At 42.9% G+C, this 17,263-nt stretch overlaps 1 protein-coding gene across 6 annotated transcripts in view; it reads left to right on the forward strand.

Moving 5' to 3' along the window:
• The window catches only part of CCND2 (cyclin D2), a 39,642-nt gene extending 22,657 nt beyond the window's left edge, over positions 1–16,985 (forward strand). For 3 of the 6 annotated variants that reach the window (XM_065034493.1, XM_065034479.1, XM_021288398.2), the window contains exon 6: positions 12,802–16,985. In XM_065034493.1, coding sequence (XP_064890565.1) covers positions 12,802–12,957 — 156 coding nt within the window. In that variant the 3' untranslated portion in view covers positions 12,958–16,985. Of the gene's footprint in view, positions 1–2,614; positions 3,861–7,590; positions 8,217–12,801 lie in introns of those variants that run through there. The other 3 variants (XM_065034511.1, XM_065034517.1, XM_065034501.1) reach the window with 2 other exon arrangements.
• The last annotated feature ends 278 nt before the right edge of the window (positions 16,986–17,263 follow it).

A 17,263-nucleotide genomic window follows, 5' to 3' on the forward strand; every position in this document is an offset into this window, starting at 1 on the left:
GAGTTAGCCGAAGGCTGTGTTAATGAAGAGTAAAGACTGTTGTAATATATTTTATGCTGGGACTTAATTGAAGTTGAATGAACAGCTTCAGTTCTCTCACTTCCTAATTTCTGACGCCCAAGAGCTGTTCCTGCAGCAACACAATTAATTCATCCTCACAGTGTGAATGACTTTGTTTTCAAAGAGGAGGTTAGGGAAGAGGAAGAAACGAGAGCTCCTAGGCTTCAGGAGCAGCACGTGGTAGAAAAGCAAAGGAACTCACAGAAATTATAGTTCTGCAGAGGGAAAACTTTTTGCTCCTTGCCCCCTCTACACTGTGCCTCCTGGTAGCCCACAGGAGACAGCAGAGAGCTGGGGAAGAGTCCTTCCCAATCAGGGGGTCCATGGGGCTTCTGCATCTTTTTCTTTTGGTGTGTGTGATTGCTTAGCATGGAAGCAGATGATGGGACTTTCTCATTGGCTCTCCAAAAAATGTCAAGCATGAAAAATTTCAGCTTCAAAGTTGCAAGCGTATGAAAATAGAGAATGATAATGAAATCCTGATGCAACTTAACTGCAATGAGCTTTTCTGAACTTTAATAACTGCTTTATAATAATAATTTGAGGGTGCTATCTGTTTGTTAGGAAATAGCGTAAACCAAGAATTGAAATCAGTGGAGTTCTTTTAGATTTACACTGGTGTAACTGAGACTGGAGTTTGGCATTTAGTGCTATAATGTTTTTTAATAGGTGTTTCATTAAGAATTAGCCCAAAAATACATTATTAATAAACAGCATTTAATTTAGGACCCAACCCTTGAGTAAGCAGACAACCAACACACAAGCATTTCTTTCAAAAACAGATTGGTGTCAACTATTCTTGTATGAATCCAAAGCAGCGCTCCAGACTTCTGACAAGATAGTATGCGGCATCCTGCCAGTGTCGTTCTAGGGATAACGGTTACTTCTGATAAATAGCTGCCTTGGGCCATTTGGTGAAGGTTGAGTCACAGTTTGAAGGGACAGTGACAATGAGGCCATGCAAACCTCAGTTTCATTATGCCTTCCATCTACGAGAACAAACACTGGGTAGCTACTCTTGGAGAAACTGAGAAGGTCAGCAGCCTTATGGGTAGCGAAAGTAGCTCTGTGTGGTATATCTAAATTGCCTTTTCTGATCATTATTGTCACAAAGAATAGCTAAGAACCAGTCCCACACAGCTTCACACAGCTCTGTAGGATGGGGATTGCATATTCTGGGCTGTTTTGCTGCCAGAGAGTGGGAATGTTTCCTTTGCTGTTTCAGGAAAAGGAGAGGCTGGTGGGCAAAGAGTTAACAGACCTGCTCACAGGAAACGCCGGAGCTCCCTGTGCATCTCTTAGTGGGTCATTGCAGTGGAAAAATAAACAACTGGGGAAGTCAGGAATTTCCATAGCATCCCAGACCAGCACTCCAGTGCATGCAGTATCCTGTCCCCGGTGGAGCCAGATGCTTCAGAGGAGGATACGAGCATCCCCGCCGTGCACAATTACGGGATGTGAGGAAGGATAGCTGAATGGGTAGGGCACATCTTACGACCTTGCAATCAGTGCTCTGCTTTGCCACAGACTTCTCTTGGGCAGATCTACATCCTCACCTCCTGGAAGAGCAGCTGTCAGTCCAGCATGTCACCTCGCTAACTATGGGTCTGGAACCAGCTCCTCTGACCATGCCTGGGAGCATTCTCATAAATTGTGTGCAGGGCATGCATGCCCTGATCTGGTTACTGCTGGTATCTCCCTTGAGTCTGTTCTGAGTCCTCCTGGTGGAGGAGAAGTACATTAAGGTTTTTGAGGAGCTCACGGAACTCCTGCAGTGGTAGGTAGACGAGGCCTCTACTTGGTACGAAGCGTCTTCGGGCAGAATTCTGTAGGCTCAAGTCACTGAGAATTAGGCACACAAATGAGTTTTAAAGATAAACCTACTCTGAGCAGCAAATTACATTAGTTGACCTCGAGATGTCCCTTCCAACCTCTTTCTATGAGATTGAGCGAACTGAAACATAGAAGTGATTATCTCATATTAAAAACGTGTTCAGGCTTACATCATTTACAAATACTGGCAAGGTTAGATCCCAAATTAAGCTGGTTAGTAGCTGCTTGTGTAGTGAACTCTGCAGCACCATAGCTGCTAGAAGGGCAGGCCAGGTTGACTCTGTGTGATAGTGAAGGTTGTATGTGCACATAAGGAGCATCTTCTTCCTAGAGCTCAGCTTTCAAGGTTGCATCTGGACAATAAGAGGAGTTGTCCCTGGCATCAGCTGCAGGGGGAAGGTTTTCAGGCACAGCCAACATGTGGGCTTGTACATGGGCTCACGTCCTTTTTTAAAAGTCTCTTCCCAGATGGGAACTGTTGTGTATTGAGTGGTTTTGAAAATCCAAAGCGTATTTGAAGGCCTGAAGTAGAAAGAAGAATGGAACCAATCTTTTCTTAAAGTCTTGTCTAACAGCTGGCCTTGAGCCCTTTAAAATGTGGAGTCAGGCTGTTCTGAAGACTGGATGGCATTTAAAATGGCATTTAAAATATCTCCACTTAAATGTGCTATGTATGTCTGTGCTGGGTTGTTTGTTTTGTTTTGTTTTTTTTTTTCCCAAGGTCTGAAGACTCCCTTCATAAAGATCTCTGCAAATTTCTGCACAGAAACAACATTCAGAACCACCATGCTCAAGAATTCAGTTTCTGTTGAGCTGAAGTATAAAATAATCCATCTAGAATGGATAGCATTTAAACATTGTCACTAGAGCACATACACCGTTTATCCCCTCCTTTGTAGTGTTCAGGGCCTGTGGTTTTGGAACCAAGTAACAGGACTCGCTGTATCTTATCCTGCCTTATTTGTTGCAGACCACATTTTGTATGCAAGGAAACAACAGACCAAATAGCCTCCAAAGAAAGGAAGAATGAGATAGTTTCCTAAGTTGTCTTTGCCTGAGTTGGCAGCTGCTCCGCTTCATTCAGTTGTTTGTTCCCCAGTGAGTGCTGTGCGTGTGTAGCAACAATGGGGTGATGCAGTTACACCGCGGGCTCATGGCGGAGTTCCGTCAGATCCATTCATAAATACAGCCCCGGCCGGCACGCCGAGGAAGCCGGGGCCCCCCCCAGGAACCGGCTCCACAGCCCAAAGCATCGCGGCTGCCGGAGGAGCTCACGGGCCAGCGATGGAGACTATGGTCAGAGACTTGCCCCCGACCTCCAGCAGGGAATCTTTGCTTGGCTCATACAGCTTTGTGTAACGCAGGCGGGTTGTCACAGCTTTTTTTCTATTTTAATCCCCTTTTCCAATAAGCGCTTGCGGCATTCTTTGTCGCGGGGTGAATTCACTACTTTTCACAGTTGCAAAGTCTACCTGTTGATTAGCCTGAAATCCCAAGTCACATTAAGCAGGGAGTGTTAATTTCAGGCATGGCATCTGCCCCTGGATCACACTGCCAGTGCTTTGGCTTCACTCTCACTTTTTCCAGTTCTGAAAACATTGTTCCCTCCTGTTGCTATGAGAAATACCCACACCAGCAACAGGAAACCAACAAACTGACTGTTGAAACAAACAGTAGAACTGAATCTAGAAAGTACACTGTTGAAAGTGCTGAAAAGACCGAAAAATTGTAGAGAAAAATGTGCCGTCTTTCAGATGCTTCATGTTAGTCACCTCACATATTGCATTACGATAATGTAGCAATAGTAAGTGGAGAGATTCTGGCAGAGATAAGTCTTGGATTTTTGGGGAGGTTTGTGTTTTGGTTTTGTTGTTTTGGGTTTTTTTTGAGACTGCATTAAATGCCCTTTCAAACAGCAAATCACTATTTTCTGTACTTGCATATGGAAAAATAGAGACATAGACACTTATCTGTAATTGGTGCCCTTTGTTACTGTAGCAAAAATAGACACATTTAGGAGGGAAAATATTTCTGTTTTTAAACTGTGTCCATTAGTTATGAGATCACTGAGGTACAGTAAATGGTCATGATTTTCCCATAGCAGTTTTTCAAGCTCTTGTTTTGGAGAATGTCGGCAAGCTAAAGGCCAGCACTTGTCACACGAAGGCCCTGCTTTGGGAAGGAATCCCTGTTTATGTCAACAATGAAGCATGTGCTTTGGAGAGGTTTGAATTGGGGCTTAAATGTGAACCAGCAGAGGAATCCAGACATCTTTTGTATTTAGGAGTACAGATGACACGTTCCATGCTGGAATTTATGTAAATCCCAGCTCTTTAATGCATGTCTGATTGCTGCTTTCCTCAATTATCCAAGCAATGCACACATGACGGGTGAACAGTATTGTCACTTCAGATATCTCCAGCATCTTTTCAATTTATCATACCAGGTCCCGCACTTAAAAAAAGTTCTTTTCTGGTTTCCCTTTTGCAGTTGGTTTTAAGAAAGAGGAAGAGATTGCAGGCGTTAACAGTTATTTGTGAAGCAATTAATGTATATGTGGAAAACCAGCCACCCTTTAACACAAAAACTCCAGAGGGCTTTTGCAGCTTTCCCATCTTTGGGACTTGGAGCCCTCAGCAAAGTATCCAGCATTTTTATTCAGGCTTCTAAATCTGGTCAGAAAATGCAGGAGCATTAAGAACCATCCGGTAGGGTTATAGCTCAGTATTTTGCATTGTTTGTATGCATATGTTATATGTAACAACAGCTTTACTATTATTTTGCTGTTTCTGGTTGTAAAGGAGAGTAGGGTTGCAGTTTGGTTTCTGAAAGCCCTTGAGAAATGACCCACTCCATGGCAGAGTGAGATTGTCCTCAGCCTTGACATTGCAAAAGATTTAGTGACCTGGCCTTGCTGTTGGTCTGGGCTCGGCACAGCCGGGGCTGTGGTGGCAATGGCAGATGTGCCGATCCCTGCCAGATTCCCTGGGGTTACCAAGCTCTGTTTTTCGCAGCTGGACATCTGTACGTCCCAGGTATGGTGTCACTTCACTTGTTTCTCACTGGTCTGATCAAAGCTGTTTAACTGGCTCAGGCTTTGGCTGGTGCTGGTCTTAGTTATTCTGTGGTTGCTGATGCACAGCACCTCATCATAAAGATAAGATCTTGTCAAGGGACAAGCAATATTTAAGTTTAACAGTATTAAAATGGAACCTTGTTAAATAATAGTTTTGCAGTCTTCAGTTTCTTCCTTAAGTACTGCCGTAACACATTTTCTGTGAACACTGGTATTTCCACAAGTGCCATCTTGGATGCGCAAAAGCTGTGTGGCTGCAGTGCTCAGACCAGTTGCCATGTACCCAGATGTTTCCCTAAATTTAGTTTTTGACAAACAAACAGACAAACATTAGGAGCCTTGCTGGGGTAAGCTTGCTTATTTCTTCTCCCAGGCAAGACCAAAACTGAAATGCAAAAGGGGAATCTAAAGATCACGATACAAAAAGCTCTGTGTCCTGAGGCACTGTGGAAGGGACCAAAGCTCAGTTCATCACTTCTGGACAGCATCCTCCCTGCCTGCCGGGGTCGGCGAGCGGCGAAGCTGTGGTGGCTGCGGGCACAAGGAGCCCATGGTCTGCCAGACCTGTGGTTAGGTGACCAGTATGGATCCAGGGCTGCGCTATCGTTTCTCGGCCCTGCCTGGCTGTGAAATGAAGCTGGTGGTTTAAATGTGTTTTAGAGTGGTTGTCATCATGGGAGTAGGTGCAATAAATACACAGCTACAGTCTGCATACAGCTGCAGAGCTTCTGGATTGATTCAAAATGGAGAAGGAGAGAAAAGATGCGTGGCTGAAATAGTTCACTTCTCATGATAGTCCTCCACTATTGGCATTTGAGAGGAGTGATCTTTTGCTTTGTGGAGAAGGTGGCGTACTATTGCTCAGTTACTGCAGGACCTGATGCAGAGACCATTGTCATCCACAAGGTACTGTCTATCACCTTCGGTTTGGATGAGGTACCAAGGAAGACTTGAAAATGGCTAGATAAAGTCTATGGGAGAAACTCAAGCCAAGTTGCTAAAACAGCTATGTCTTTTGAATACCCTCCTATTTTTTTTTTCCTCCCCCCCCCCTTTTAATCAGTCCAGTCATGATGTTGCAAAATGGAGAGGATGTCTTGCACTCAGTAAAGCTGAACTTGGTACTAAGCTAGGGCGACAGGCTGTGTGGGTCACGATGAGGTGGGTCATCCTGGAACTTAGAGCAGTCAGGACTGAAAATCCCAGTAATTACCAGTGCAAAGCGAGAGCCCATTGGTTGAGTTGAGTGGGATGCCTCCCCTAATAGCTTGTCAGTGTGCTACAAACAATTTAAAACTGGAAGCTGGGGGGCAGTATAGGGCAAATATATTTCAGAAGTATTGAAAAGTTCAAGAAAATTATGTATAGTGTTTTGCGGGATCTTTCCTAGTGTTTGCACTTTCTTTCAAGATTGGCATGAATGGAAATTGAAACCCCCAATTATTATTTACTTGAAGTAGATCCTGCCATAGCGCTGCTGATTCCCCCTGCCAGTCATCCTCACTGCCAGCATTTCAATCACAGCCATGAGGACACTCCTCGTCAGACACAGAAAAGCATTTCTTTTCCTTCACATGCATTTCAAGTGTGCTAGTAAAATCACCCAGGGATGAAAAAGTCTCAGAAAAAAAAGCACCCAAAAGTTAATTGCCTTTTTAGTTCTGTACATGCTGAAGTAAAAATAAAACTATGGAATGGAAAGTACCTGAACTATTTTAATCATTAAAACTACTAGACCATATAGAAGAATGGGGAAGTTGATCCATGTGACACACACTTAAAAAACTTCTTTATAAAGACAACAAAGGCAGCCCTACAATATTCTGAAGGAATGGCCCAGTCCCTGTATTGCAAAATCTGGGGCCATTTCTTCAGTGTATTATAGTGTTCTTTCAAGGAAGATTTGCTGAAAATAGTGCAATTCATATTTTTTTCTTTGTTAAGTTTTTTAAAGCTTTAACTTTCCTTGTCAGTGTTATCTAAAGCTTGCAAAATGAACGTTCACCAGTGAAATATGTACACATGCAGCAAATCCACATGAAATTTGGAGGGGTTAAAACCACTGCATCATGGGAGGGCCAGGCTGTTTGTCCTGATAGGTTTTTTTTGTATTTTTTGTAATGTGTCACTTAACTCTGGATTGACAGAAAGGCCCAGTGAAGCAAACAGAAGTGGTAGCCCCATCTATAAAATAAGCCACTTGTTGTATCACACTATGACAATTGGGCTGATAAGACACTAATGATAAATTAATGATAAATTCATTTTTTTTCCTTTCACGCAAAAGATTACCATTCAGCTGGTGTACTTCATACATCTTAAACCTAGTTGCAGACTGAGACAGTGGTTCAAGTGCATATCAAATGTGGTTTTAGGATTTTTCATGTGAGAGTACAAGCACTTTGCTCATGTCACATTGCCAGGTGTAAACTTCTTCTGCTAATTCTACTTTATTAAAAAAGCCATTGGCAAGTTCAGTTGGCATCTTATCGGGCATAAAACACATTGCTAAAATCTGTCCAGCACAGAATCACAGAATCGTTTAGGTTGGAAAAGGTGTTTAAGATCGTCAATTTCACTCTGCCATTGTGCTGTGCCAGCTATCATCTCTTGTCCTGCAGCTACCACGGTGAGTAAAAACCCATCGTGTCACCTGAATACCTCAGCAGAAGCAGTGATGTGGGCCTGTGCGTGACCTTCAGCAAACCAGGATGGTGCACAGAGCCAGGATTCCAGGATTGCAGTCACAGCATCATGTGGATGATTTTATTGTATCTCCATCATCAGTACTGGAGTGTGCATCTACTGGTGTGTTCCAGCACGTTTTGCTGCATGACTGAGGTTCACTCATGAATCTGGTATTAGTTTTTTTTTCATTACTAGATTTTGATTGTAGAACTTGACAACTTGCAAAAGAAAGGTTTCACCAGTTCGGGTTTGTGCTAGCCAGACAATTTCAGCTCCTGGACGGATGCTTCATGGACAAGACTAATTAAACAGAATGTATTACTCGGACTAATAAAAACCTGAGTGTTAGTATGCAAACAGCAACACTTTTTTGGGAAGCTATTTAATGCTGAATGCAACATGCTGGTCATTTTGCCATAGCGTTCTTTGTTTCAAATAATTCATTGGTACGTCATTTTAAGTTCAAAATTTAAGTGTAGACCAGAGCTAACACATGACAGAAAAGATAGATCTGTGGCCTGTGGATCCACATATGAAATAAAATCCATGCAAACTGTAACAGTTCCAGTCTGGACCCCTTCATTGGTTTTATGTACAAAATACATCAGAAATGAACCATTTGTCTATAGAATTACCTGGAGACTTTATTCTCTTCATACATTAAATGATGTGTCATATTGATCATCAGAAGTTTGTATAATAACGATGTAAATGATCATATATAAGGGTGTTTAGAAACAGACAAAGTTGGCTCCAAATGCTCAAGCCTTGTGTTCTGCATGTTACCACCCTTCCTTCCCCAAGCCTGGCTGCAAGGAAATTGCCTCATTCAGCTTTCCAGTCTGAAGCTGCTTGTACAAAATCTGGCTTATTTTCAGAAGGACATACTATTATGAAATTGTGCACCACTGAGCTTTAAAATAAGACATTCTTATACCAAAAAAAAAAAAAAATGCATTATGAAAGTAGTCTGTTACAAGTGTCTCCAAAGTAGTGCCCCTGCTCTTTTTTTCCATTTGAAAATGTCTTGACCCTGGAAGTGACTTATTGCCATTGCCTTCTCACAAACAGGTGGATGGTTACAGTGGACCTAAAACCCACCCAAGCTAATAGTGGCAGACTTTTTTTCATCTGAGTTTCTGATAGCTTTTGCCAGCTAGGTACTTCGGAAGAAAGTCCGAGGAATTTGTCCAGCTGCTATTGTTAAACAAGCAATTCCATCCAGTATTAGGAAATCATCAAGCCCCGAATAATGCAAGAGCAAGCCCTAGCTATAAATAAAAAAACTTTACCTGGTTAAACAGAAATACATGTTCTTACCTTAAAAGAAGTATCTTTGGCAGCAGCCACAGGAAGGTGGTGACAGACAGAGAAGCCCTCTTCTCCTTACCTTTTGCTGAAAGGAAAGGAAGAGCCCCATTGAGATGAGGCATTTGCCTCGGTCTCTCACTTTCCGAGGCTTCCTGCTCCACTCCAAGTAAATTAATACTAAAGCTTCCCTTGTCTCCAGGTGCAGGAGTCCAGCAGACCACAGCCCCCAGCCGATGGGAGTGCAGGCAGGGATGGGCAGTTGCCCCAGGGCTCTGCCTGCCAGGCAGCTCTGGGAGGCCTGGGTTTAGGCGCACCACCCTCTGTCAAACCTTAGCTGTAATGAAACTGATGCCTGAACCCTGTTTTGGGTAACTGTCAGGTTTTTGGGTTAAGTTCCTGCTGGCAGGGTTGCCCCAGGAGGAGCTGTGCCGCATGGGTTGCTGGGAGAGGCGGTGGGTGCTGGTGTGGGGATGGAGGCAGAGATGCAGCCCAGGGCCGCAGCCTGGGTGCTGGGATGAGCTGGTGTCCTGTCCCAGGGAAGGGGAAGCAGGCAATCATGCACATTGTGACCAGGGTTTGCCAACACAGCCTTTCTGCCATTTCTCTTGAGTGGTCATTTTGTCAGTACACCAGTGATATCTGCATCCCACCAAGCCGACTTGACATTCCAAGTGCTGTGTGGTTCTGAGCCCCATGGTTATTCACTGGTGGCAGATGGTTGTGATTATGCACTCACTGTGGCAATGCAGTGGTGTTACCCATGAGATACCTCTGGTTTTCCAAGAGCATAATTCCTGCTCAGAGTCTTGGGATGAATTACAGGAGTGAGGGAAATCAGGGCACAACCCAGAGGCAGCTACAAAGAGCTCTGGGTGATTTCTGCAACACCTCTGACACAGGAGACCTTCCATTTTATGGGCAAGGACTGATGTGACCAAGAGCAGGCTGCAGAACTCCCTTGCTGTATGGGGGTTACACTGGTGCCAGCTGGAGTTCAGGAGTAGAGTGTGGTACTCCATGAGATGAGGAGCCTACAGCCAGATGCCTGAATTCAGCATTCAGTGCTCCCCAGGCCATCTTAAACAAACCTTCCATGTCCCAGCTTCTTTTGACATCATGCTCTGTCTGTATTCTGACTCTGCACCAGTGGCATGGCACATACATACCATTTTTCCTATAACCTGGTGTCCCCAGGAAGGAAATGTTGGTGCCTGGGCTGGCAGGGAACTCCTGTGCACTCCTGCAGGGACCCTCCTGTGCTCAGCTGGGCTTAGATGCAACCAAGGACGGTGTTTGCCTTCCTTCAAAGCATGGGCCTCCTTGACCATAAGGGCTCTGAATGAATGTAGTATGCAGTTTTCTGAGCCATGTGTCTTAGCTAACCTTGGCTGCATTTCTTGAGGGTATCAAAAGGTATCTGACCCTCCCTCCATGTGCCATGCCAATTTCTAATTATACTTAATCTGCTCCAAAAAAGACAATTGGAAACTTTGGTTAAAAGCTGCCTAATGTTGGTAAAATCACCTGCTTTCCTTAACCCTTTCCTTTGACATAGCAGCATGTTTTGTAGTGGTTTCTCTCCTCCCATAAAAAAGCCACCCTGAGGCAGAGGGTAAATCGTGGGAAAGTTTAGCTCTTGGGAAAGCTACTTGCAGTGAGAAGCATTACTTGTAGCAGAGCGGTGTTGCGGAAGGTGTGGTACAGCTATGAACCAGTTAACTGGACCACAGCTCCTTTTCAGGAGCAGTCCCCAGCTCTTGGGACAAAAGGGAGGGCTCAGTCTGCCCACCACATGCACAGGATGTTGCAGCAGAGTTTTTTTGTGTCACCATGCCCTATTCTCTGTTTCACCCTGATGTTACTCACCACACTGAGGGAACCAACTTCTGAGTCATACTGCACACAGGTAGCCCAGATACATTTCGATGACATCTCACTCTGGCTGTATCTGGTGTGATCCACATCACTGTGAATATTTTTCTCTCTAATATAGCCAGCATCTCATCCAGCCCCTTTTTCCTGGATCAGTTTGAAAAACTGTCCATCACTGCCTCTCTTCGGCAGATGTGCCTTCAGAGAAAGGTTATGATGCTTTGTTATATAAAGCAGGACTGTTTCACGATGAGGAGAGGACATAATTTTGCAGCTAGCAGCTGCTGGCTAGTCGCCAAGAAAAATGGGTGTACATGACCCACCAGAGTTAATTGCGCCCATCACGAATGTAAATGTCGTCAGCGGAGCAGATACTCTGCATTTGACGTGTTTTGCCAATCTGCCTAGGATGACAAATTAAACCTCCATACATGAATACTTCAGACTCTCCTGAGTAACCTGGTGTTGCGTGGAAAACGTGGGTGGTGTCCCCAGAGCTGCAGTTGCATCCCATACTTAGTTCCTGGGTTGATACCAGCATCCGTGGGCCCTTGTGGAGGTCAGTCCCCAGTTCTGTCCTTCAGCTCCTCTGCCTGGAAGTGGGAATGGTGATACCAGGTTTCACCACCCCTGCCAGGTGCTGCCAGGGCTCTGGTTAAAATACTTTGCTGTGAAACTCCTTGCTACCAAAAACTGTGTTTTTGTGCTGCCTGAAGTCTTTGTGAGAGACCCAGCTCTTACACAGACTGAGGCTTTAGTGAGTTTATGGGATCGATACCTGTTCCAGTATTGTAGAAGGACTTCACAGAGCTCATTTGAGAAAAAAGCATTTACTGCAGCACCATCTACCCACCTACACAGTGTCATATTGATACTCTCACATCCCCAGCATGCTGCCCATAATTGGCGTTGTGTTTATACAGTCATGGCTTGGGTTTTATTTTTCAGTTTCTGCTATAACGAAGTGTTTATCAATGCTTTCTCACTCTTTTTTTTTTTTTTTAAAATATCCATATTATTTGGTCTTCCGGCATATTATCAAGAAGGCAGAACATCCTGTAATATTTGTGTTGCTGTACTGTATCTTGCTCTTTCTCCAAGTGTTGTGTAGTATAATTTGTAAAGTAGTGGTCTCTGAGGCTTGGCTGTGCATTTTTGACTTAAATGTTTTCCTAGTAGCTGTACTTGCTTTAATGTCTTCTTTGAATTATCACAAATAAATACTCGTAGGGCTGTTAAAATAATGCTGTTCTCAGACTGAAGGTATGGGATTGTACCCTACACCTCCTCTTTCTCCTCAGCTGCTGAAATCTCTTTTTTTCTCTGGAATGCGCTCAGAGAATGATAACGTGGCTGCGTGTTTGGGGCTGCGTCATTAATTCCACTTGTGTGAGTTTTCACAGATAAACAGACCCTACTTTTGCTTTTGCCTTGGGGACCCAAATGTGTGAATGATAAAAACACAGACAGAGCACTGCGCTTTTTCAGGGAACTCAAAACTCCTTTGATTTACCGTCAGTTTGCTTGATGGTAAGACTGAAGTGCCTCTGTCTGTGTGACCTGGGTATAGCACATGTTGGTTATTTCAGAAGAAAAGTGCAGTTTATTTGTAGTGAAGACCAATGCAAGTCACCTAACCCTGCACAGCAGAATGCAAAAATTCCTGTACTTTGCCCTTCGTTTTTTGCAATGCTTTGGGTTCTTGCTCAAGAAGACCACATAAATGAGCACAAACAGGTGAATTACTAAAATCTGGAGATTCTGATAAATATGGCATTATCATTGTTTAACCCATGGAGTTTGTACACGGTGATTACCTGTGAGAATTCAAGGTCATTTTCCATCACAGCAGCTGCTCCTTGGGAATACCAGATTGATGCTCTTCCAATGTCTACTAGCCTAGTAAGGAAAATAAACCTACATATCTCCACTAACAGATCAATTTGCTTTCTATCCTCTAGGACTGCCTTAAAGCTTGTCAAGAACAGATCGAGGCGGTGCTAGTAAACAGCCTTAGGCAAGTTCGGCAGCAGCAACAGCAAAGCAACCCCTCTAAGACGGTGGACGAACTGGACCAGGCCAGCACTCCCACAGATGTGAGAGATATCAACCTGTGAGGACATCAGCACAGAAAGTCACGCTTGCTCCCCCCGCCCTTTTATTTTTGTTACTATTTTTAGAGTGAAATCTTCTTTTTTTTTTTTTTTTTTTTTTAATCTGCTCCCACATAGAACGTATTTAAAGCTCTTTTAGGTAAAAAAAATACAAAAACTGAATAATGAAAAAAAAAGCATTTGGTGCCTGTGATGTTCTACAGAAGGGAATCCCACAATATATTTGGTAATTGCTATTTGATTATGTATCAGTGATATTAAATGCTTATGAAAGCATACAAAGTAGCTAGATAAATATAAGCCTGCGTTTGTGGGAACAAAGTAGAGTATACTTGTCTGTGTATTATGACCTAGTGCATACACCCCTTTTTTAGATTTAAGAAAGGAATCGTGTGTGCGATTTTACGGCTTGACTAGATTGCAAAGCAATAGAATAAAGGGTTTAGGGCAAAGTGGGAAAAGATCCCTGAAGCAATTGAACCATGTTGAGTGCAGAAGAGATTTGCTGATCTGTCACCTCTGTTATTAGTCAGAAGTGTTTGTTGGATCTCTGTATGTTAGTTTTGTTTACTCTTGCTGTCTGTGGTAGCTGCTACCTAAGAAAGAAGATGCTTTATTTTGCCAGCTGGAAGAGCAGGTGTTTTTTTTTCTTTGGTGTTTTTTTTTTTGTTTTGTTTTCTTTGGTTGGTTGGTTGGTTTTGGGTTGGTTTGGTTTTGTTTTGTTTTGTTTTCAAATTCCCCTCTCCCCTCTTGACTTTTTCTACTTTTCCTTTAGAAATGGTTCATTCTAAGCACAGCAGCATCTTTGGCATAAGGGCAATCCCGTTTACCCAGCTGTGGGCCAAGCCAAAGTTATTGAGTGTTCATGTTAGATGGGGGAAATGCACCAATTAATTCTGACCAGTTCGCTAATCAGACTGCCTCTGACCTTTGGATTGCAAGATGTGGTGGATCATCTGTGAAAAGCATTATAGTCCTTTACAGCGCTAATGCTTCACATCAGTGTTAACCTTTGGCAGCTCCTTAGCTTGGCCATAAAGACATTTAAATGACACTCTGTCCATCTTCCTTTTTAACATATCCTCACTGTGTTAAAGAAGATGAGATTTTATTTGATCCCTCTTCTACCTGCCCATCTTCCCCCACCGCCCCTACACACTTTTCAGCATTTCATTAACTTTATTGATCCACAGTGAGCATTTTTGTAAACCATTTCATTCGAAAAGCACTTTGAAAATTGTTCCTAAGGGATTAAATGAGATGGTTTATGACGATTTTGCCGAGGAAAAAAAAAAAAAAGAAAAAAAAAAAGGAAAAAAAATAAGAAGTCACAAAAGCAAAGCATATAGCTTTTCATAGTCAATATTTTCCAGTATCTGGTGTACTTGGTTAGTTGCAGTGTTGCTGGAAATACCAACACCTGCTTCAGATGACATTCCTGTCATGACATTCCGGATAAAAGCCCGATGATTTGTATTGTTCAGTGTCACAGAAGGATCTTAATACCACCTGCATGCTTACCTATGGACAACAAAAGAAAATTGCTGGTGCAAAAGACACGAGTGGTAAACATCAAGGTGTGTGACTTGGAGTTTTATTGCAAAGGTGTATTCATTGTACTTGAATTTATTTTTCTGCTCCATCTGTAACGAAGAGGCATTTAGAAGGCAAAGGAGTTGGAGCAACTTTTTTTTTTTTTTTGCACAATTGTATTAACAGTTTGCAATTACACAGTATGAAGCTGTTGGTTGAAATGTTAATGTTTGCATTTTTAAGACAAAAATCCAGAAAGAACATGCTACTTTGAAGAATATTATATGAATGGACTCAGCCGTATTTGGCTAGATGAGGGTAGAAAATGGATTAAGATTCTAAGGTTTTGTTGGGGTTTTTTGTTTTTGTTTTTTTGGGGGGAGGGGTGTTTTGTTTTGATTTTGGTTTTGTTTTTTTTTTTTGCGCTGCTAAGAAGCTATGATTTGTTTCATTCTTATTCACATTAACAGTACTTAGCTGTATTGTTTCACTGAGTGTGCTGCTATTTTATAAACATTTTTATAATATATTATTTTACTGCTTAAATTTCAAATCCTGAAGTAGATGGTTAAGTGGAGATATGATGAGTTCTTTGATTTACTGGAAATGCCCTGTACAGTTGTTCGGTTTTTTTTTTTCCTAATAGCGTGTTCATGATTATTTTTTTTATTTTATCTTTTTCCTTCTTTCGTTCTTTCTTTTTTTTTTTCTTCCTTCTCAATCACATCCTGCAAAGACGGTATACTTACCTCAGGTTTACTGGACAAAACAGAAATGGTTCCCATTTTCACAATACCTCACAACGTGACAGTTTGGTTTTTCCCCGGGGCCCGTGCTCCGGCCACACCGGGGAGAGTTTGCAGGCAGCCGGGGCGCTGGCTCCGTTTCGGTCTTCGGTATCCTACTCATAGTGGAAAAAATGCATTGATTCTCTGCCAGAGCTGGTCTGGGACATCCTTATTCCCAAAAACTGGTGTTGGGGACAGCCTTGTTCTCACCACCGTGACCTCCCACCTTGATGTTCCATGTTGGGAGCACCTGAAGTTCAGCGATGGTGTCTCTCCTGGAGGAAAAAAAAATTGTTAATTTTGTGGAAGCGAGATTTAGGAGCCACATGCAGCGCATAAATGAGAGGTCAGATCATTCCCTGACAGCCTTTCTGCATGAGCAAACGTGGTTTCACAGGGGAGCGGGCAGGTGGTCCCCAAGACAGCGGGATGGCCTCAGCACGCTGGGCACCGTATCCATCCCATGTGCATGGTTTGCTCCCCTCCATGCTGCAGGTGAAGAATAGGCAGGAGTAGGATTTAGGGTGCATTCCCCTGCTCTCCGTCCCACCTCCTGTGGTGTCCTGGTCCCAGGCAGGGGTCCCCTCTGCAGTATTGTCCCCTTGGGGCTCCAAAGCACTGGTGGGAAGTGGAGTGAGGTCCGGCATCAAGGTCAGCCCCTCGCACGTTGGTCAGAGGGGCGAAGAAGGGGAGTTGCTGCACCCTTGGGGTTTGGCAGCCCCAGTCCCTCGCAGGGACCCAGCAGGTGTGCGTGGGTCACCACTGGGGGCACGAGTGTCCAGCTGCAGTGACATACTCAAAAAAATACCAACCGTCTGGTTGCACCCAGGAGTGTACTGTATTTGAAGTCTGAAAAACCTACAATTTGGGCATTTTCACAGTAGCATTCGAAATTAAAATACTGCCTAGTACTTCTTTTTAACATTAAAAAAAAATGGATACTATTATTGAAAATGATTTTTTCCCTGGATTGCAGAAATCATAAATCTTCCTGTTGATGAATAAAAAAAAATACATTGCTGATTACACTTCCGCAAGTGCCAAAGGATTGGCACAATTGCTAAAAGCATTTATCTCAGCTTCCTATTGATGGTACTTTAATGATCTTGCCCTCCCTCCCATTACTGTAGTGTAGGAGCACCTCATAATCAATTTATTTATATTCCCAACATGCTTGTGAAAGAGAAAAATACTATTAATCCCATTTCAATGTTGATGATTTATGCTTGAATAATCGGACAGTTCTACATTACTCAGCAAACTACCTGGCCACTGGATTTTTTCCACTATGTTTTATTACCATGTTCTCATGTACCTCAGAAATCACTCTCGGTTGCACAGTTTCTGTTCTCAAACTTTTTTTTTTTTGTTTTGCTTTATCGAGTGTGATGCCATATCAAGTCAACGTTATTCTCTCACAATGTGCTCTTTAAGAGGTGTGGATGTTTATATGGTCAGGGGATGCTAGAAAGTGCAGTAGTAGACATGATCAGTGTAAACAAAAGTATTTAGAAAGTATGCGAGAGTGTTTTCGATGGATAAGACTCTGGTACAGTGTAGTCTCGATTACCTTTTAAAAGGTCTTCTGTGTTCAGTGTTGTCATTTTTATTAATAATCTGTTGTTTTGACTAGTTTAAAGATGGTTCTAAGAAAAGTGTTTTGGCGGGACTAGGTATGCTGTATGGACAATAAACTCACCTTGACCTAAATTTGCCTGTCTTGGTTTTATTCATTTAGCGTGAAGATGGTGCAGAAGGAGATGTGATTCTGTGATTCTAGGTAGCTGGTGTTAGCAGGCTTATAAAATGTGAACTGTTGAATGTTGCAGTGACAGAACAAATTTTCCTCTACAACCTAGCTCATTGCCTACTGCGTAGGCAAATTCTGGCATGATTCTTGTGTGAAACAGTCCTGTGAGATTTAAGGAGAGCAAAGTCCTACAAACGGTAAGTTGCTGGATCAAAAACATTGTGGAAATTAAATTGAG

This window comes from Columba livia, chromosome 1 (genome assembly GCF_036013475.1).
Source record: "Columba livia isolate bColLiv1 breed racing homer chromosome 1, bColLiv1.pat.W.v2, whole genome shotgun sequence".
Lineage (NCBI taxonomy): Eukaryota > Metazoa > Chordata > Aves > Columbiformes > Columbidae > Columba > Columba livia.